The sequence below is a fragment of the Amblyomma americanum genome, chromosome 11 (genome assembly GCF_052857255.1).
Source record: "Amblyomma americanum isolate KBUSLIRL-KWMA chromosome 11, ASM5285725v1, whole genome shotgun sequence".
Taxonomy (NCBI): Eukaryota; Metazoa; Arthropoda; class Arachnida; order Ixodida; family Ixodidae; genus Amblyomma; species Amblyomma americanum.
The window spans coordinates 6,254,550-6,276,753 of NC_135507.1; the positions used below are offsets into that span (position 1 = coordinate 6,254,550).

Consider the following 22,204-nt stretch of genomic DNA (forward strand, 5'->3'; position numbering starts at 1 on the left):
AAATTCGAAGGAAGCTTCATTTTTTTTTTTTCATTAGAGAAAACGACCCATCGTTCTTCGGGCAACGTGCACATGATTGGTTTTCTGTAGCTGCCAAATGCTCTTGTTCCGCGCGTTTAGAATGCCGTTAGTGTCTTTACTAAGAAAGATTGAGCATCCTGCTAACAATTAAGGAAGCACTGCAAGGCTTTTATAACATTTTTATCTTTATTTTTTCAGAATGGTCTCAAGTCTGATGGTTTCTCCGGACAGCCTTGCACCAGTCCGCTCAGTATTCCGGTTGGTAATCTGCTGTTGCCTTGTGTCTTTAGAGGGCAATTTACAGTTTTACTTGGAGAGAGAGATTACCTCGACGCAATCACATTCATTTACGATGAATTTCTACATCGTCCTGGTCTTATTTCATGTTAGTTTCTGGTTTTTGTCTATACAGACGCCCTCTTGCGCCAAAAAGTGTCAATCATCATTCTTTCAAGGATGGCTCAACCTTGGTGATCCTTCTCACAACCTAAGTCACTGATTCCGCCTGGTGGGTATTCAGGCAGCTGCCAACTTCAGTTCGTAGGCGCCTTTAGACGGCGGTGTTCGCTCTGCTTACCGAAAGAAAAGGTTTATTTTATGCAAATCATTATGCGTTTCCTTTTTTTTTCAGAAAGGCTCAAGCTTGCTCTTCATTCCCAGGGCAACGTGCGTCATTGACGCTGCCTGGCAAGTGTTCCAGCAGCTGTCAACTTCAAATCTGTCTAATCACTCTTGATATTTCGAGGGCGGTTTTTATTTTCTTAACTAAAGCGGCTGTTTGGGCTTGTTGGTCAGTGAACATGGTAAAAGAATGCAGCGCGAAAAAAACAAGGACGAACAGAAGTGGACAGGACAGGCGCTTTTTTACGAGCGAAAATAATTTCTTGATAGAAAGTAAAGCGTTTTCTAAACACTACCATATCAAAACATAAAGTATTCATGAAAACGGATTTTTATCGGGGAACTGTAATTTCGACACTCGGTACACTCATAATGCTGTAATCGGATCTCGTCAAAGACCCTCGAATCTGTGGGTACATCTGTCGAAGGTATTGAACTTCCGCGAGCGGTATTTAATGCTGGAACTTCATCCTGTTTACCACGCTGTCTCAGCTCCACTGAGACAGTATCATTCTAACACTTCCATTCAGCACGCGTTAATCGCACTCGTCTCAGCTAAGAGAACCCCTGGTTTAGTACAGAAAAATTCCGTGCGCCCACCTAATACGCCTACGTCGTGTTGAGTTCTCGTATCTCTTCCCGAACAGCGCGGTTTACCGTAAACCTGCTGTGTCCCTTTATAGCTGCAGGGTGGGCAATTCCCCGCATCGGAGTCCACCACCGTGATGGGCCACCAAGACCACAACATGCTCAGGTTACGTTACCATTCTCTTCTCACCTCTTTGTATCGCGAGTGTTAGGCGTGCGGGGGGTTCTCCCCCTCCGTCACGACCATGTTTGTTCTTTTTGGTACAGGGAGCATCGTAAGTATACGGCCTGTGCACTGAAAGCGCCCTCTGTGATATCGACCTGAAATGAACTAACTCGTTTCTCTCCTGCGCGCGCTGCGTCGCTGCTGCTCTGCGCCCCCCCCCCCCCCCCCCTCCTGATTGGCAACTGACAAAGCTTAACTTCAGAGGACGCTTCCTCTAAAGTTAACGAAAAAAAAAAGAATGCGATGGCTGAACGGTTAGGCTTCTTAACGCGTAAGAGCTGATTTCAAGTTGAAAACAAACCTGTATTTTTTGCTTTCGCTCGAAATCTGCTTTTATCGCGTTAATTCGCAAAGACAGCACAATTCCATACTTTATATTTTGTTTCATAAGTTCTGAATTAGACGCAACGGCGAGTGCGCTATGGGTATAAAACCAGTCGCGGTCTCTCGTTTTTTTTTTTCGTTTAATGTGGTTTTGTTTCAACTGTATGGTGTATAGGCAACGCTCATAACGCCTTCCATGACATGCGTATTAAAGCGGGTCCGTTGTCTTCGCATCTGACACAGGCCAAAGTGACGCGCCGCCGGACGACGACCAGAAGACAACGGAGTACGCATACGAGGGATCCACTTCTGCCTTCTGCACTGGTGGCTGGACCTACGAAGGTAGTGTTCCAGTGTGGCTCAATTACTGAGTGTCCAAACATAAGCTTTCTAGAGTTCTAAAACGCAACCTATGAGTAGTACAGGAAAGCCATTTTCACACGTGAGGTACGTCACTAGGCGGAGTCAAGCTAAGCCTAGTTATCGTAGTTTTCATAGATATTGTAGTCAGTTGCAAAATTTCGTAAAAAGTTTTATTTTAATGAACTGTTAATATCACCTCCAGCCGCCGCGGTGGCTCAGTGGTTATGGCGCTCGGCTGCTGACCCGAAAGACGCAGGTTCGATCACTGCCGCGGTGGTCAACTTTCGGGGGAGGAAAACTAGAAGTTCATGTACTGTGCTATTTCAGTGCACGTTAACGAACCCCAGGTGGTCGAAATTTTCCGGAGCCATTCACTACGGCGTTCCTGATAGCCCGAGTCGCTTTGTGATGCGAAACCCATAAAGCATAAACCAAAACTTCGCATCAAACATTTGTAACTCGAACCACTCAGTTAAGGACGCTGGCAATGGCCATGACCGGTGCGCACTTTGTGACGCAGATGTTGATATACGGCATTTCTTCTGCCAACGGCTTGCAGCAATAGATGAAGCTCAAGTGAGGACAAAAAAAGAAATGGTGTTGCTATCATCACTCGATATCGTGAGTTAACTCGCGTCAAGGCTGAATTTTCTGCGTTGATCTCGGAGGCTGCGCTACAAAAGTGCTTCAAAAGTGCGGCTTCAAAAGTGCGGCTTTTGCTTCAAAAGTGTGGCAACCAGTCATTCTCGGTGCGGGCATGGCAAGTTTGAGTCAAACGGCGCGGACAGTTCGAACTTTCAATAGTCCGACCATGATGGTTTTGAATTTTTATGCCGCAAGCCCAACTTAGGACAAAAAGCCACATGCCGCAAGGTATACTTGTGTGCACTGGGCTGAAATGCTTCAAAATTGGATATTATCAGCCGAGCACCAGGCCAGGCAAAGCTTGTACCCATTGTATCGGCAATGGGTACTCGATTGCTCTAGGGATACGCTTCGCGAAGTTTAGTAGAAGTTGGATCGATCATCTGTAGTCATGCCATCCCGCCTTTCCGTCTCCTCTCGTCACTTATTGTACGCTGGAAGGTAGGTAGGTAAAGTAAGGGAAGGCGTGAGGGGAGGTTTGGTTGGCTTGGTTCTTAATCCCGGGTCGCGGCCATCAGTCCATGACTCCGGCGACCATCTCGGCCGATTCCACCAGCCTCTTCTGTGATGCCAGCTCTGAGCAAGAGACCGCGATCTCCCAACCTTCTAGGTCACTGGTTGGAGTTCTCGGCATATGATTAGTATGTGTTCCAAGTTTGCTCTCGGAGCAGGAAGGTCGGCGCTGCTCCGCCGGACCCGGCCACCGCCTACGCGCGCGAGAATTCCCCGGGGGGCGGAGCTTCCTCACCCGCCAGAGCGACGCTGCTTACCGGCCATGACCACGTTAGCTGCATTGCGGCTGGAAGAATCTAACCAATAGCCATCTCTCAACGTAAATACGCAGCAGCGTCCGACGGAACATGACACGAGCATGAAAAAATCGCCGGAAAGGACTCGCCGGCTTCTGCGTGCCATTGTTGGTCCTCTGCTGCGTGCAGTGGGGTATTTAGCTCATGTGCTCTTGACGACGGAATGTAGTGATAGAACGAGTTTATGTACTCTCCTCAGAAGGGGTTTCAGAGCTCCTTTAATTAAATGATGACTCTCCAAGCTCGGGAGATACGCTACCATAATGGTAACTTTAAGAGGAACTGTGAACGACTCCATACAGTTATTTTTCTGCGTAAAAAATCTATCCTGTGCCTGTTCCTCGCATGATAGCGTTTGTTCGGCATTGATTTGAAAAACCATTCCGCCAGTCGATTCAAAGTGGTGGCATCATTACCTGAAAGAGCGCTTTGCCGCCGTTTTGAAGTGAATGCTGGTGCAATGTAGCCTCTGGGATCCGCGTTGATCTATGCAAGTGTTTCACTCCCCAGTGTACACGGTCTACTCCAAATCCCAAGCTGCGGTACGCCCCATGGGGAACTTGCGCTGAAGTTTGCGGTGCCGATTGCAGCGCCATAACACACTGCCTAGCGAGAAGAGCAAGCAGTTTTGGGTAGTACTCTTAGTACTTTTCCGCACCACCTTCAGGCGCTTATTGGCGTGAGCCTCCGCGCTCTGTCAAAGGCGCACGTGCCGTGCGTCAGCTATCTGGGCTACGCCGAGAGAAGCTAGGCAATGAATGCTGTCAGGCAAACGCGGGTATCTAATCGCTCAGAATGAGTTCTCGCGTTTGCAGCGGCCCAAGCGGCTGACAAAAGCAGTTTTGAGTCACCGAATGGAACAATTGCAGCGCCACCTTGGCAGCGCAGGTTCCCCATAAAACGCCCCACCCTAACCCCTTAACTCCAGCTGTAGGTAGAACGAGCACACTCTGCACTGCAGCCTTCCACCGTTTTCCTCCGCTGGGTCCCTGGGAATTCAGGGTATGACGCGTTAGCGTAGTGGGTTGATTCCCCTATATGCAGAATTGGCGAGTCCTTACTTAACATTCATTGATCCCCCGGAAACATACCTCTCCTGGCGCAGTGTTGCAGCGGCGAAGCGATGAGCCACTTCAATGCGATGTCAGGCGCTCGCAACGTGGGCCTTGTGCCCCCCAAGTCTTCCCCCGCGACCAGGCCTTAGGCTGCCAGCTGCTACGGTGGGCAGGTTGTGATGACGCCGCAAGGTCACGTGACCTAGGTGACCCATCTGCTTCTTAGGTTGCTCTCTGGGACCACTTGCCAGAGGCATGCCCGGGATTTTTCGGTCACAACGCCGCCGCCCACAACACCGACGCCGGATTTTCTGGAGAGCCGAGCCTTACGCTTTAAAAATAATGCACCTGGTGGAACCTTTTCGTGATATCTCATCGTGTAATGTCATCGACTTCCTATATATATATATATATATATATATATATATATATATATATATATATATATATATATATATATATATATATATATATATTGTATGAAAATAAGCAACTGAAATTGAAATTCAGTTGAATTGAGTGCTGAAGGCTTCGATACGTTCGAAGGTAGCTTGTAGAATAGAGTCAGAAGTGTGAACGGTGGTACAAGTGGCATAATCATCTGACAATAAGTGGATTTTATAAGAGTATTCAGGGCACAGATACTAACGTAAATTAAAGCAGTAAAAATCCAAGTGCTGTTGCTTGTGGCACACCGGAGAGTACCGGGCTCAGGGGCGATGATTGTTAACGTATACAAACTGTGGCTATCCGTGTGGATGAAAAGATCGTGTGACATACCTGACACGTACTTCAGATGATGCCATTGGCGAACTTACCACGTGCGTGCGTGAGTGGTACGCTTTTCAAAAAGCGCTGGCGCTCGGTCAGCGCAGGAGGGTAATGCGGCCTTGTACTATCGGGGACATGAAACTTACCCCCCCTTCTCCAAGTTCTTTCTTTCTTCCTTCCTTTCTCTCTTTCTTTCTTTCTTTCCTTCTTTCTTTCTTATGCTGACAATGTAGAGAAAATACTCAAATTGTTAGCACCCATGCCCAGAGGGCTAGAGTTGGGTCTAATACTCGCTATGTTACAAGGGTAAGCCGGCAAACAGCAACGGTTCATAAAAGACTATAGATAATAAGAAACGAAACAGCAACAATTCACACAGGTTTTCTACTGTTCGAGGAGGAGTGTCTTAAATTACGGTACAATATTGCTTTCAATTTTTAAATCATTAGGTTCCGAACCCTACCGCAATCAATGATGGCGGTGCCACCTGACGATGCTCGACATCAGGAGTGCTAAGGGGTCGGGTTATGGTCCCAGCAGAGTGGCTTCTTTCGCGCTCTCTGCGACCCTTATCTCTCGAAGTCGAACTTGAGTTCTCAACTCTCCCTAATTCAGGACCACCATACCAGCTAGAGAGCGCCACTACTCGGCTTAGTAGCTAACGACTCGAGCCATATATTTTTCGCGATGACTGTACGTACGTAATGTCGCTTGTTCACGCGGGGGACAGCGCAAAGTCGCAAACCTTCAAATTCACTTCGGGGATCGTGACATCATTTCCGGTTTTGACAATGCGCGTATTGTGAGGAATACAAAAAAATATAGTATTATTAGTGGCAAAATGTTTGTGCATATCTCACTGTGTTGTGCAACAATTTGTAGGTCCGATAGTTTGCCTAAAAACCACCCTAGTAGCGATATGAAGGCTGCTAAGTTCGTCTAAAAAGAGAAATCGCTGCTATGTGTAGCAGGCGTTCAGAAAAAAAAATGGCTGTGGTTTATCTCTGGGTAAACCGGGAGTGACGCGATAGCTACAGCTGGCCGAGTGGAACTCGCTCAGTCGAATTGCAAAGTCAGTCTTTAGCTGCTGCGTTTCGCTGGGCGTTCGTTCTTCATCTTCGTCCCTGGACGTGGATTCACTCTCTCCTCCACTCGGTTTCGCCGGCGCGCCGTGCCGCACCACGTGACCAACCATGTGACCAGTCACGGCGCCGCACTGAAGGCTCGAAATGCTAGCGCAATGTAGGCGCGCGGCGCGCACACCAGCTGTGCGCTCTGGCGTCATTCCGCGCATGCGCACAACTGACGAGGCGGGCGGTGTCTGCTGCGCCGTCGGCCCAAGCGAGGCGCGCACACCAGCTGTGGCAGAGTTTCTTACTATTAACTAGAGGGAAAGCTGACTCCCGCCTATGGGAGTTTGCATGGAACTTCCTCGAGACCACTTCGGCCACCATGGGCGCTCCAAGCATCATGGGGCGGAGAGCCACCGAGTGCAGAATCACAACTTTTGGCCAAAAAATAATAAACATTTTTCGATGATCAAGAATTTCCTAGCATTCAATATCCTGTCTATAAATTGCAACAAACGAGCAGAAAAGCATGTAAATATAAAGCTTGCCCAAAATAAGCGATGGCTTCTCTCCTATTGGCCAAGTATTGCAGACAACAAAAGCCAAAATTTTGTGCTTAACAGGCGTTCTATATGAATAAACATGTTTTTGAAAAGAAATTTGTCCCTTCAACACTTCAAGAGGTTTTTTAACGGCACTTCGGAAACCAAAACCTGTTATTGGTGTCGTGTGCTGTTGCATTTTCGCTACTATGGCTTTTGCGCACTACGTTTTCGCCAAAGTCTGCATCGTGTACGGAACGGAACCTTTTAGTAACGCCACTTTCTGTTCCTGGAGAAAACAGACTGTCCCGCACCAAGTAGTTCATCGCCCCATGATGCTTTGAGCGTCCATAGTGGCTCAGGTGCAGCGCCGCCAGCTTTCCCTCTAGTTAATAGTAATAAAATCTAGTAGCTGCGGGGTGTGACGTCACTCCGCGCATGCGTACAGCTGGCGGAGCGGTGGTGCCACGGCTCAGCGCGCAGCCACGCTGACCTCGCGAAGCGGCTGGCGTAATGTAGCTCTCGCTACAAAAAATAACCTGCGAGTTCGGAATGCAGACAGTTGCGTACGAAATGCCTTGCAGGTTTAAACACGTTAAATCCCGCGATCACGCAGGCATGTCAGCGTGGCCAAGCATGGAATGCACTCCGACGAATGAGTGCAAAGTACAAGACAACAAAACATCTCCCATCAACGTCAGAGTCGACGATCCCGTTCCCGCCTCCGGTGGCGACATGGAGTTGAAGACCGCCTACGATGGGGAGTTGAAGCACATCAACATAACATTCAACAAATTCTGTAAGTGCCCGCTGGCAGCGCCCCCATGCAGTCCGAAGAAAAAATGCCGCCTTGCAGCGCCGCCTGATACACACTTCAACGCCTTAGCGTTAAGGGTCCCTTTCAGGGGAAGAATTGGCGTCGGCCTGTCGGCGACGTTGTGCACTGAAACTAATGCCATACGCGAATCTGTGGATTGAAATCGATAAAAAATCATGACACGTAATTCGAACTACAGGTCACCGCATATCTAGAATCATGTAACACTATAAAGTAAATGATTTCAGGGAGTCTAACCCGTGACCATTGGGTTGCGAGTCAGACCCGCTGCCCCTAGGCCGTGTAAGCACTTTTCGTTGAACTTGGTTAGAGGAAGACTTTGTGTATCCTGGGTTTGAGCAAGTAAAATTAAAATAAAATAAAAATGTAATATTTAAGGATGAAAATAAGTATAAATAAAGAACATAGCCGCCGCGGTGGCTCATGGTTATGGTGCTTGGCTGCTGACCCGAAAGACGGGGGTTCGCACGCAGTGGCCGTATTCCGATGGAGGCAAAATGCTAGAGGCCCATGTACTGTGCGAGGTCAGTGCACGTTAAAGAACCATAGGGGTTAGAAGTTATCCGGAGCCCTTCACTACGGCGCCCGTCATAGCCTGAGTCGCTTTGGGACGTTAAATCTTATAAACCAACGAAACCAATTAACGAACAGTGTCCCCTTTTGCGAAATGATAGGTAAAGGGGACCACATGTCACTCAAGGGACCCATTAACGCCATCGCGCTATGCCCGTAAGGCGGAGCTTAAGTGTGCTCTGAATTTTTTTGGTCGAGAAATGCCATTTCTTTTAACGAGGACTGCATGTGCCGTTAGTATCCACATGAAACTTGTAAATTTCGGACTGAAATAAACTTTCAGTGCCTGGCAGCTTTACTGGACGTCCTAATCTTAAGGAGAGCCGGAAACGTCGCCTTTCTCATTAATACTGCAGCCCCCGATCGCATAGCTTGTAATGGCATTGTCAAGTGTGCCAAAAAAATGCACTATTGAATGCGTCCCATGCGCTCGTACCTGCATAATGACTTACACTGCCGTAGCAAGCACATCGGGAGCCGCTGATAGGCGACATCTTCCCTTACCATGACAGTGGTTGTAAATCACCGATATCCGCAATAACACCTCCTGTAAAACAGCTGCGGCTCTGTACAGAAGGCATAGCGCAGCTTTAGCGCCCCCATTAGCTCACAAGATCTACCACAGCTGCGGCGGCTTCTTTCAATCCGCCATTATCAGCAATGTCATTACGGGCAAAACCCGGTGCCGTTAACGGTTTGAAGGCTTCGATGTAAGAGACTGAAAAAAAAATGTGGAGGGAATACTTAACCTCCGCCTTAAGGGTTTGACAGAAGATCCTAAGGGGTTAATTCCCATATAGGCAAATCATTGTCTACTTTACATTCAATGATCCCTGCGTGCCTTTATACGCCTTCTGTTGCAGTGGCCAAAGGACGCGCCACTGCCCTGCGATGGCAGGTGCTCCTAGCGGTCTGCCTTGCGCGGCCTTGGTTGCTCTCCCCGAGCAATCGGTCATTAATTTAGCTACCACCTGCCACGGACTTTGTTTTCTCTCTATCCGACTGGCCCATTGCGATAACGCCGCAAGATCACGTGACCTCGGTTTGCTCAACGCCGCTAACGCTGAGGCCGGATTTTCTGATGAACGAGGGGCTTGATGCTATCGCGTTAAAAGAATTAACCAATTAACGCCCCGCGTTGCTTCTATGATACAGACTCTGCTTATAAGATGCATACTCCCACGAATTAATGACTAGGATCGCCTGTGAGTTTGTTTGTTCGCCCATGGACTGAAGCATATGTGTACGTTAAAGTATGCCAAGCAGTCGCAACGAAACCTGGTGTCCTCCACTCTGGTGCTCCTCACAGCCCAAAGGGCCTTATTTCTGGCGCCTGAAAATCTTGTTAATCTAGTAATCGTTAACAGCTACATATATTGACTGCCTCGGGGTATCTCATGCTTTATCTTTCTTCTTTTCAAACCGCAGTGTACATGACGATTAGCGATGCCACACCGCCCACCCTGCAGCTCGGCGCAGTGACGTACTTCCTGAGGGAAGTGCACATACGTTTTAACCCTACGGATTTGCAGAAAGCACCGGAGCACGTGTTCACGCCGATTACCAGTAATGTGTCGACTGCCATGGAGGTGCGTCCATTTCCTTGGCAACATCTTGATAGCTATTACTTGCGGAACCGCAGGTAGTATGTCACGTGAAGCACGAATCAGTTTCCGTATGGGGTTTCTTTCGCGAGTGCCACGAGTTATAGGGGACACAACCTGGGCCAGAGTGCGCTGCGGACGCCAGTGAACAGCGCCCTCTCCGAGCGACTACTTCTAGTTGATCGGGCAGGACGACGAGCTTCGCCACTGACTTGTGAGCGTCTGCCTCGTCCGCACGTAAAGGAAACTAGTTTTGTGCGCGCGCGCTCGTTCTTTCTGGCTCGCGCTTCGACTCCGTTGTGAGAGGAGCTTGCTTCGCGTACGCTATGCTCTCTCCGCTCGTGCATGGACGCCGTTGTATGAGAAGAGGCTGTCGCTGACTTTACATCCTTGGCGTTACATCCTTAAATTTCCATGGACACTTGATCTTAGTTGCATGTTTTCTTATTTAAAATGATGCATTGGATATTAGAAGGTGTTAACTGCATGATATTCGTTTACAACCGATAAATAATTTAATTGATTTCTTTCTTAAGCGCTGTTTCCATTTCATAAACCGAACGATGGCTGTGGCGCGTTGGGAATATTTAGGTACAGTGACGCACAAGAATAGTGCAGTATAATCATCGATACGTACTTTTAATTCACAATAACACTTACAGCATTTAAAATGAGAGCGAACTACGTACCAGAGTTTGCGCGCCTCACGTGACCTAAACACGCCCAATGCGTCACAGCTATCGTTAAGCTGATGAAACAAACCGAAAAACATCAAAGAAAAAAAGATAGTTCTAAATTATATAGCGCTCGTAGGCGAATACCACGTCGGTAACCATGTATTCTAATATCTAATTGATTATTTGAAGGAAGAAAACACCCACCGAAATTTAACTGTTTTGACGAAAACTTGGCACAAAACAAAATGACATAAGGTAGAAAAACGCGCACGGGTGGTAGCGTTCATCAGGGCAAGTTTTCTTTTCAAATGTTTCACCGACTTGTGCAGCAGTCTGCGTTCCTAAAATTGTCTAACATTACACACTTTGTGTTCAGTTATGTTCCACGCCGTAACCGAAAACTCCCTCGGGTAGAACGAATATGTTATATTCAGGCCCTAATTCATCCCTACTGCAGCTTAAGAACTCTGTGAATATAGAAAAAAAAGTGAGAACTTCATCATCCCCATCAGCCTGACTACACCCACTACAGGTAAAAAGCTTCTCTCATGTCTCTCTAACCCTGTCCTTTGCCGTCTGTGGCCACAGTATCTCCTCAAACTTCTTAATCTTATCCACCCACCTAACTCACTGCCGCCACCTGCTACGCTGGCCTTCTCTTTAATCCACTCTGTTACCCTTAGGACCAGCGGTTATCTTGCGTTCGCATAACATGCCCTGCCTAAGCCCATTTCTTAGGCCGACACTGCCTGCTTCCTGTCTCTTAACGTCACACCTATAATTTTTCTTCACATAGCTTGCTACGTGGTCCTTGACTTAAGCTGAACACTTTTCGTTAGCCTCCACGCTTCGGCGCTAGAGGTCAGTGCCGGTAAGATACAGCTGTTGTATACTTTTCTCTTGGAGGATATTGGTAAACTGCCATTCATGATCTGTGAAAACTTGATATATGCGCTCCACCTCATTCTTACTTCTCTAGTTATTTGCTTTCATGGTGAGGATGAGCGGTCACTACCTGCTCTAAGTAGACTTATCCCCTTGCCATTTCTCTCACCTCGCTATGAACTGTCAACTGATGTTTCCTTGCGAGGCTGTTAAACATTACTTTGGTTTTCTGCATGTTAATATTTAGACCCAACGTTCAGCTCTGCTTGTCTGATTGATCATACTTTCCAGTTCATCTCCTGAGTGACTTCAGAAGGCAATGTCATCAGCGAATCGCAGATTGTTTAGGTATTCTCCATTAGCTCTTATCCCCAACTGCTCCCCATCTAGGCATCTGAATGCCTCCTGTAAACAGGCGGTGAATAGCATTGGCGAAATCATACCTACATTCCTTATTGGAATTTTATTGCTGGCTTTATGGAGGACTATGGTAGCTGTGCAGTCGTTATAGATATCTTCCAGTAGCTTCACATAAGGCCTTTCTACAGCTTAATTCCGCAATGCCTGCATGACTGCTGAGGTTCCCACTCAGTTAAATGCCGTCTTCTAATCAGTGAAGGCTATATTTCGGGGTTGGTTATATTCTGCGCATTCCTCTACCACCTGATTGGTTATGTGAATATGGCCTACTGTCGAGTGTCGTTTACGAAACTCTCCCTCATCATTTGATTGATTAAAGCCTAAGGTTGTCCTGACTCTATTAGGGATTGCCTTTGTACATAGCTTGGTTGATTTGGTCTTTTGGTTGACGGAAGCCTAAGGTTGCCCTGACTCTATTAGCGATTGTCTTCGTAAATACATTGTAGGAGCGACGATCTTAATGTTCAAACAGTGAACGATAATCATTACGGAGTGCGCAGTAAAAGTAGGTGGTAGGATGCTTCGATTGGATTCCGGCAAGCCATCTCAGAATACGAAAAACATGATTAAGAAACGCCAAAGCACGAAAGTGACTAACCCTATAGACAGAATAGAACTGGCAGAGCTATCAAATTTAATGAATCAACGCCACGTAGCCAACATAAGGAAGTTTAATATGGAAAGAAGAGCATACTCTAAGGAACGTAGGTAGCCTAAAAGCGGTGAACAGGAAACTAAGCATAGGTAAAAACCAGATGTATGCGTTAAGAGACCTGGAGGGCAATGTCATTTGCAATATGGATAAGATAGTTACATTGCGCGCAGAGATCTACACAAATCTACTCTGGTCACGAAGTATCGAGCGTAATCGAAGCGTCAATGAGAGAGACAGTAGCGCAGATCAATGGGACACCCTGCCAGTAGCGAAAGAGGAAGTAAAGAAAGCTGTAGGAGCAATGCATAGGGGGAAAGCAGCTGCTGAAGATCAGGTAACAGCATATCTGCTATAGGTCGGAGGAGATGTGGTGCTAGAAAAGCTAGCTACCCTGTAATTGCAATGCCTTATGACCTCAAGAGTACCGGAAGCTTAGAAGAACACTAACATAATTCGATTCACAAGGAAGGAGACGTCAAAGACTTGGGAAAACTTGGGTTCTGAATTTCTGTTAATCTGCGTAAAAATTTTCATTTAGCCAAATTGAAGCCACAGGTTCCCCCCGAAGGACAAATTTTTCGACTGGATCATATCTGTTGGCATTAACACCCTTAACGTCAACACCCTCGACGCTAAAACCTTGGCGGTATCCCAAGTGCACTCTGTATGCGTTCGCCCAGAAGTTGAGGGCGGCGCACTCTAAACATGGAAAGAGTCAGAAGGAATTAAGCTGCCCTCTAGCGTACAGCCTTTTAGAGGCGGGGTATGCTCCCCAAGCCGCGGAATAGACTTTCATCGCTAAAATAACTGAATACTTACGGTTGCCAACGGAAACTAATTCCCACTTGAAAAAATGGCGTATTTCAGCAGTTACGAAGACATTAACCAAGGTTTGAACCTCCCCTTGATAACTGCATCAAGTTTGCAGAAGGAATATACTTTCGTTGCCAAGAGCAAACGTTCCGAATATTTTGAAGCGAAAGCTTTGCTGGCCTAGCAGGTGCGAACAAACTCGGTTCACCGCAGCGGTGGCCAAGTGGTTGAGCATCCGCCTCGTATGCGGGAGGTGCGGGGTTCGATCCCCAGTGCCGCCGGGTACCCACCGGTGATACAATGGGTACAAGCTTTCCCCTGGTCTGGTGCTCGGCTTATTTAGGGTGAAATGCTTGGGAAATGGGTCTCTGACCCCACCTTGAGAAAAAGAAAAAATACCTTGTGACATGGCGCTCTTTGGCCATAGCTGCCCTTGCGCCATAAAAATCCATAATCATCATCATCATCAAACCCGCGTTCACGCCAGTCTCTCACGCTGTAGTTCATCAGACGAGCGCACGAAATGCAGGGAGATTAGAAGCAATGAAATTCAGAAGACCCAGTTCTGTCGCAATATGTCATCGGCTAATGATAATTAAGCGACATACGAACTTTTCTTGTTCTGAGTCTATTTTGTGCTTAGCACTTACTGTAATTGTCGTGGTAAATGGTACTGCATTGCTTTCTAAATATTCTTGGCGTACATTAGTTTTTGTGCCAGACACAACAACGCGCTGACTCTTTTTAGCAGCGCATATAAATGACAGTAAATCGTTATAAGTGCCGGGCATGTGTATGCACGCAGTGCGTGGCAAAGGCAGAGTGATATTCTTGGGCTCACCTCGTGAATGTTTCGGTTTTGTCTCGCGTATTATCTCAAACAACACACGCACGTAGACGCATGCACACACACAATATAAGCATTTAGCCTCTCGTCCAATAATACCTTGAGGGCTTGTCTGATATGTTTATTACTCAGTAATATCGGCAGAAGTTGCCGACTAAAACAAGTAACTAGAGTTATAAAATGACTGAGTGAGGGCGAGGGAGGGCTAGATGATTTTTCGAAGTGAGAGTGAAGGTGAGGGAGGGCAGGATAACTTTTCAAAATGAGGGCGAGGGTGAGGGAGGGCCATGGATTCAAAAGTGAGGGTGAGGCAGGAAAACTAAAAAACGAGGGCTTTTGCCCACCTCTGGTTCTAGAACTCTGTAGCCGTGCGTCGAACCATACGATTCCCCACGTCTGCGCCACGTGACGCGCCACAGCTGCGCCGGCGGCGGCAATGAAATGCGTGGAGCCGGCGGCCCTTCTTCGCTAGTGTTTAGCCATGGATACCAAGCCGTCGGTTGCGACTCGCGAGTGTGTATCGGTGACGTAGCTGGCCATGCAAGGTACATGGAAAAGGATAGGGAACGCCTGACCAAGTAGAACCACAGCCAAACCAAGCTATCGTTCTAGCAACGTGGCATAGCGGAGCTAAACCGCAACCAATTTTAGTGATATAAATCTATACCGGAACTTGGGCAGCATGCCATGCTCCTAAAATGGAGTGCACTATAGGACAGGTTATTCCCTCTTCGCTCCAATAAAAGTATATTCGTGTTTAGAATGCGCGTGTGGCTCCTCCATAACTCGAACATGGTGGCTTGGAAACAGAAGGGGATACAACTTATGAGAACTGGCAATCTCTTCGCCGTGAATGTGAATGAATGGGAGTTTCTGTGCAGTTCCGAAGCGTATACCTGTTCACTGTTGTGCAGACTGACGTTTGTCTGGCATGCAGATCCAGTTTTTCCACGTCAAGGATCCCGCAAAGGGTTTTTTCGACAACATCAAGGAACCAGACGGTGTGGTGGCGCTATCTGTGATGTACGAGGTGAGTGCTGTATGTTCGGCGGCCACGTAATGCGTAGCGCTGCGAATATACTTCCCTCGGTACTTTAAATATTGCAGGGCCCTTGATGAGGCCAAGCAGGTGAGCATACACAATGCTTACATTGAAGGAAGAGCTACGGAAAAAGTACTAAACAAGTTCACATGGCAGCAAAAACGCGTGCCTACGTAAATCAGGAACAGCAAGTAATTAAAGTACCTAACTTAGTACAAAAAGTGCACAAATGGCTCTTGAACCGGTCATAAATAAGAAGTAATAAAACACGCCTAACAATGTACAACACGCATGTAACAAAAAAAAAGTCATGTTCACACGAGGCAGGCTATATAATAACGATACAAAACAGAGGTGGGCACTGGAACCCAATCGAAGATGGCGCAAGTGCTCTTGAACAACCCGACAAAAAGTAAAGAAAACTGAAACGCTTAGAATGGATTGGGCTTAATTTATTGTCAGTAATTAGCCCCTTGTGCATCACTGAAATACCCGCCGCGGTGGCTCAGTGGTTAGGGCGCTCGACTACTGATCCGGAGTTCCCGGGCTCGAACCCGACCGCGTCAGCTGCGTTTTTATGGAGGAAAAACGCTAAGGCGCCCGTGTGCTGTGCGATGTCAGTGCACGTTAAAGATCCCCAGGTGGTCGAAATTATTCCGGAGCCCTCCACTACGGCACCTCTTCTTCCTTTCTTCTTTCAATCCCTCCTTTATCCCTTACCTTACGGCGAGGTTCAGGTGTCCAACGATATATGAGACAGATACTGCGCCATTTCCTTTCCCTCCAAAAAAACAATTATTATTATTATTATCACTGAAAGCGTTACTCTGCTCCAATAAAGGCCTCGATCTTGCTCGATGCCGCGAAGGCCTCGATGCTGCTAAAGTCGGTGCATGTGCAGTCAAAGCGTCTAGTTCGTTTCGTTCTCAGATGGCGACAGGAAAATCTGGCTGTAATGCTGGGGCTAGTCGGCTTAGTGAGCGCAAATTGAGAAGATTGCTATTAAAGAACGTGATAAGCCGGAAAGCTTTATATACGCGTAATGGTAAATAAAAATGATTGGAGGCCGCGCACGCGCGCGCGTGTTTGTGTGTGTGTGTGTGTGTGTGTGTGTGTGTGTGTGTGTGTGTGTGTGTGTGTGTGTGTGTGTGTGTGTGTGTGTGTGTGTGTGTGTGTGTGTGTGTGTGTGTGTGTGTGTGTGTGTGTGTGTGTGTGTGTGTGTGTGTGTGTGTGTGTGCGCGTGCGCGTGCGTGCGTGTGCGCGTGTGCGTGCGTGCGTGCGTGCGTGTCTTCCTTGTAGGGGTATGTGAATATTTGAAAAATTAGAGTAGCCAGCCGAATATCCTTCATTGTATAGGTTTCTTCCATGTAGGTGAATACCGGTAATATACAGCAGTTGTATACTTTTCTCTTGAAGGATTATGGTAAACTGCCATTCATAATCTGAGAGGACCTGTCTAATGCACTCCACCCCATTCTCATTCTTCTAGTTATTTCCCTCTCACCATCCATATCAGCGGTCACTACCTGCCCTAATTAGATGTATGGAGACTGGTATGGCTGACAGTAAAAACCATTAGTGAAGTTCTATTAATATTCACAAATAGGCCATTCTCGAGCACGCCATTCTCGAGAACAGTTGTTCTGAACGGTTGGAACGTTGGTATTGATAGTAAGATGGCAGACCACACAGCAATCGATGAAGGTTAATTAAACACAGAAAGGAAGGTCATTAATGAATGTAAGAAAAGGAGAAAGCCCAAATACGATACCTTTGGGGTTGCCTGAAATTCCCAATAAAGAAAGGCAAGATGAGCAAGAGGTAGCATAGGTCAACTGCAGATAGCTGGTTAGGATCACTTAAATCCAGTTGATAACAGTACAATGCAGGGCATTATTTTATAAAGGATTTTGTCGCAAGCTTTCTCAGAGAGTAAGGTGAAAGTGTATGTCACGAAGAACGACAAGCTGGCTATCACAGGAATGCTTTTCAAAAAGCGCAGTGATTAGGAACGATGAATTTAATGAGCCACAACAATTTAGCAGTCTGAGAGTGCATAGTGCTTTTTCACGATTAGGAAAACGTGCTAGTCACAGAAATGGAGCAATGATTTGGTGCTTTTGACATTTTCAGGCCTAAAAAATTTACCTCATTTTTCTGTATGCGGCCATGCCTCATTAATACCCACCCTGTGATATGACGACTTGAATTATGGACAGTTTTTTTTGGTGACGAAACTTTTTCAAAGCATGCATGCATTGTTAATATTGAAACTTGCTGTTTGGACTATGGACACAAGTTTAAACGCACAAGTTCCATTGGGATTCAAATATTTTTGTCGTGTAATATGGACTGCAATGCGAACATCTGAACTGTGGTAACCAAATACTGCAACACAGTGAAAGGACTGTCAAAAGTGTTTGGTGACAAATACGGACTGAATCATATGGCTGTTGCACTCTGGAATTGCCATCATACCACTTGTAGCATAGCGTGCTGTTTTTTGTTAAACATTGAACTGCCAGGCACGCCGAATCTCTCAGCTTGCACTTTCTGACTGACAAAGTACTTCCCTTTCTGGTGTCAAATCATTAGCACTGAAAGGCTCGGCGACTCATATCCTCGCGCACTTTCTTCACTGCACAAATTAATTAATTATGCCCGTCGCTTACAGTGTAACCTTTGTGTTATAATCTCACGAGTGTTACTAAGTTAATATAAAACTACTCGAGTTCAAAGCATGTCGGGCAGGAGAAGAACTTAGCACAGGTGCAAAGCAGGGAATCTGAAAATACATCCCAAGCAGTAAGGAAATTGGTTAAAATTAAATGTGGTCTCCACCTAGACAGGTAGATTGCTGCGCCGGCACTGCAGGACTTTCAGAAACCGCACAACGTCGTCATTGCAAGGCCAACCACAGTGCAATAGTGCATAGCACATTTTGAAAAATCAAAATAAATATTGTTAACGTGGTTTGGCAATGTGCACAAAAATGTCCCTGTCGCGAATATACGTCAAATGTGAACAGATAAGTGCCCCTAGAAACCTATAGCTTAGGATTGTGGAAGGTGCAAACAAGCTTCTACATTCAAGCACACAAATTTAGGAATGCAGAAAATGCAAGAAAGGCCAAGGAACTTTAGGCCTTCACCCAGCAGATAAATAATGGCAGTCACAGGTAAACGAACTTCCAATGCATGTGTGCGTGTGCATTGATTACGTACGCTTCTAAAGGCTTCGAGAAGGTCTCACACAAGCTGGTGCAGCTTGCCTAGGAAGCGCTACTTGAGAACTGTTCGACGCCAATAAAGCCAAGTTGTCGAGCAGCTCTGCGACAGCAGTGTAGTGAAAGCAACAACAAATATGGGATCAGACGCTGGTTCAACGCGTACAGTTTCTATCCCGCCTGTCATGGCTCACGGAGCACTTCAAGATTGCAGCATTTTACCAATGGTCATGGCAACCACGATAATACAGTTAATATTGCAAGCATTTGTCTAAAATCCAACCTCACTCCACGCTGCTAAGGAAATTTTTTTTTTCACAGCAGTTTACTGAAAATGCTGTTTTTAATCACGATTCGCTACGTACAGTTTTGACGCGGAACCAAAGTGTTCATATTAATAAGGCACAATTGTGTACGGGTTGCTTGCATTGGGAAGCTTAAGCATCTGCTGTGATCTTCTTTTTATTTTGGCATCACATGAAATGCTCATGAAAAAGTGCGGCACTAGCCGGCACATATTAGAGATTTGTGCGTTGTGAAACACCCGTGAGTGAGTTATGACAACGGTTTTTGTTCGTACATAAATGTTCCCGATCTGGTGTTAACGTGTCACAACCGAAACATAACACTACTGATTTGGCTCAGCCCGTGATCACATGCAGGGGAAGTTGGATTCATTCAATTTGTCACGGAAATATTTATTGCAGATATAGGCCCGCGTATCCGGCAGCAAATAAAAAAAAGACGCCCCATAAATAACAGCTTCCATGCACACCGATCTTCTCACACAGACTACACAGTGCCGCCAGCACACCACCGTAATCCGGCCTCTCATAGTCGCAAATTGCACTTTATGGAGCACAGTGCCGCAGAGTGGTGGCGCCACAAAACACGGCTTTCAGAATGGTCCCATCGTACTCACTGCGGTTCTCAAACGCAGTACACATGAACTGCGATCAATATCGATGGTGGCTACGCCGTACGAACAACGACTTAAGCTCGCGACTACTGCGACCGTTGCAACGAATGCGACTAGCTGTGGAGCTCAAAGTTCATTTCGTCACGTAGCACTCAAGGCAGTTTAACACAGTACACACGCGTGCACACAAGCCACGATCTGCTGCACAGCTTGAAATTAATTTCAGCGTTCGGAAAACAAGGCATGCGTAGTCAGCTTTTCAAAGTTATTTATACTTTCAGGTGATATCACTGACTGACACAAAATCACTCTTTCCGACTGCAATCACACCCACTACACTCACCCTTGTCACTGCGCTGTGAAGCTTACTGTACGCACAGGGAATTCACCCTGGAAAACTGCTTCTCGCTGCTGTTCGTGAAGATCCTCGCGCGAATAAAGAATACTTGTAACCATCACGAACGACTCCAAATAAACACTTCGCGACGCCGGCACTGCGTACATCTTGCGTAAAATGTAGCGTTGGTTTGAAGGCCGCTCAGTCAACTCAGTGTAGAGGCGAGATAACTTAAGGGGGGGATACCGCTCGCTGCTGTTGCACACGGCGAAGCTTGAAGTCACTGTCAACACTCGTAATAGTTATATGCGGCCAATACTGTGTGTTCCTCGGCATAGCCATCGCCTACTAGGCCTGGTTGGTCACTCCGCTTCGCGGGCGGCCATCTTGCACAGGTAAAATACAGGAAGCCGTACCTTGCACGTCACGGGACCGCAGCCAATAGCTGTGATGCGACCATCCGCTCGTGCGTCAGAAAGTTGACCAACTTGGTGCGCTCGGACGGAAGCGTTCATGCGCGCCATTGTTCGGCCCGTGCACATGGTCGCAAGGACGCGTCCGCATGCGGCTAAAAACCGATCGTAGAGCGGCCCCTTGGGGCGACAACGCCGACAACGACGCGGAATTCAGACACCATCACCTAAAAGCTGCGCTGTAAAAGTAAATCAGCTGACCTTTAGCGCATTCCCTTTTATAGAAAGGAGTGCCCTAGAGAACAGCTTACGCTCTTTTGGCTTCCGAATAGGCGTATTCACGTTTAGAGTGTAGTTAGCGGCGCTGCCGCAGCGTGGCCTCAATTTCAGGAAAATCGCCAATATACCGCGCACATCTGCTGCAGGTTCCTGACAAAGAAGAGGAAGGGGGTAAACCGCCGCAACCACTCCCGGACAAGGCTTCGGACACAACCCTCAAAGCCATCGCAGAAAACATCAACGCCGCGGGCCAAGCTAAGCCGGTAGTAACAGCGGCGTTATTTGCGCATGCGCCGTACCTACACAGCGTGCAACGCATTAGCGTTCCGGGCTGCTTTTCTGGCGTTGCGCGCCTTCTTTTTATATACATGAAGGGACGGCATGCAACGAAACGACTAAGGTCGAATTAGGCTGGACATGGTTTGGTCCAAATCGAAGGTCAAATTTCTGTGGGTGGACCAAGTTTTGGGAGTAACCCGGGTCAAATTTGGAGATTACTATCATGATGCCCATAGTCATATTGGTCTGGACATCTATTTTAGTCCAAATCGAACAAGGTTCGGGGGTGAGTGCACTGCCTGTTCAGTGTGCGGAACGCACTCAACGTTACAGACGCCAAGCCGCGTCTAGTTGCCCGATACACCACAGCTTTCGCTCCCTAACCAGGTTTAGCAGCAGTTGAACCACAGCTAATTTTTAGACCCACCGTTCTGCTCTACGTGTCTAACTCATTGATCATGATTTCCAGTTCACTCCCTGAGTGACTCAGCAAGGCAATGTCATCAGGAAATCGCAGATTATTTAGGTATTCTCCATTAACTCTTATCCCCAATTGTTCCTAATTCAGGCATCGGAATACCTCCTGTAAACAGGCGGTGAATAGCATTGGCGAGATCGTGGCTCGTTGCTTGATGCCCTTCCTTATTGGTATTTTATTCAGCTGTGCAGTTGCTATATATATTTTCCAGTATTTTGACATAGGCTCTTCTATACCCCGATTCCGCAATGCCTGTATGAATGCTGAGGTTTCCACTCAGTCTTTCTCGTAATCAATAAAGGTTATATACAGGAGTTGGTTATACCCTGTGCATTTCTCTATCACCTGACTGATAATGTGAATATGATCTATTGTCGAGTATCTTTACGAAATCCTGCCTGATCATTTGGTTGATTAGTCTAACATTGCCCTGAATGTATTGGCGATTACCTTAGTAAATAATACCTTGTAGGCAACCGACAGTAAGCTGATCGGTCTCTAATTTTTCAAGTCCTTGACGACTCCTTTCTTATGAATTAAGATAGTGTCTGCGTTCTTCCAAGCTTCTGGTGCGATCGAGGTCACAAGGCATTGCATATACTAGGTGGCTAGTTTTTCTAGCACCATCTCCCCTCCATCCTACAACATATTTGTTGTTACCTGATGCTAACCAGCTGCTTTTCCTCTTTGCATTGCTCCTAAGGATTTCTTTACTTCCTCTTTGTTACTGGCGGGATGAGGCATTGCTGTGCGCTGTGTCTCTAACGTTGTGATTACATTACTGTATAGATTTGTGTAGAACTCTACGGCTGTTCCACCACTGTCGCTGTTCTAGGTCTAGTTCTTGTTCTCTCGTTTGCGGAAGAAAATATTCTTGATAAGTA

At 46.9% G+C, this 22,204-nt stretch overlaps 1 protein-coding gene across 1 annotated transcript in view; it reads left to right on the forward strand.

Annotated features, from left to right (window-relative positions):
- The first annotated feature begins 433 nt into the window (after positions 1-433).
- LOC144111404 (carbonic anhydrase 6-like) overlaps positions 434-22,204 on the forward strand; it is a 28,980-nt gene continuing 7,209 nt past the window's right edge. The window contains exons 1-8 of the mRNA XM_077644685.1: positions 434-529; positions 653-708; positions 1,326-1,396; positions 2,024-2,122; positions 7,652-7,834; positions 9,875-10,035; positions 15,285-15,377; positions 20,710-20,826. Of these exons, the coding sequence (XP_077500811.1) occupies positions 7,654-7,834; positions 9,875-10,035; positions 15,285-15,377; positions 20,710-20,826 (552 nt within the window). The 5' untranslated portion in view covers positions 434-529; positions 653-708; positions 1,326-1,396; positions 2,024-2,122; positions 7,652-7,653. The remainder of the gene's footprint in view (positions 530-652; positions 709-1,325; positions 1,397-2,023; positions 2,123-7,651; positions 7,835-9,874; positions 10,036-15,284; positions 15,378-20,709; positions 20,827-22,204) is intronic.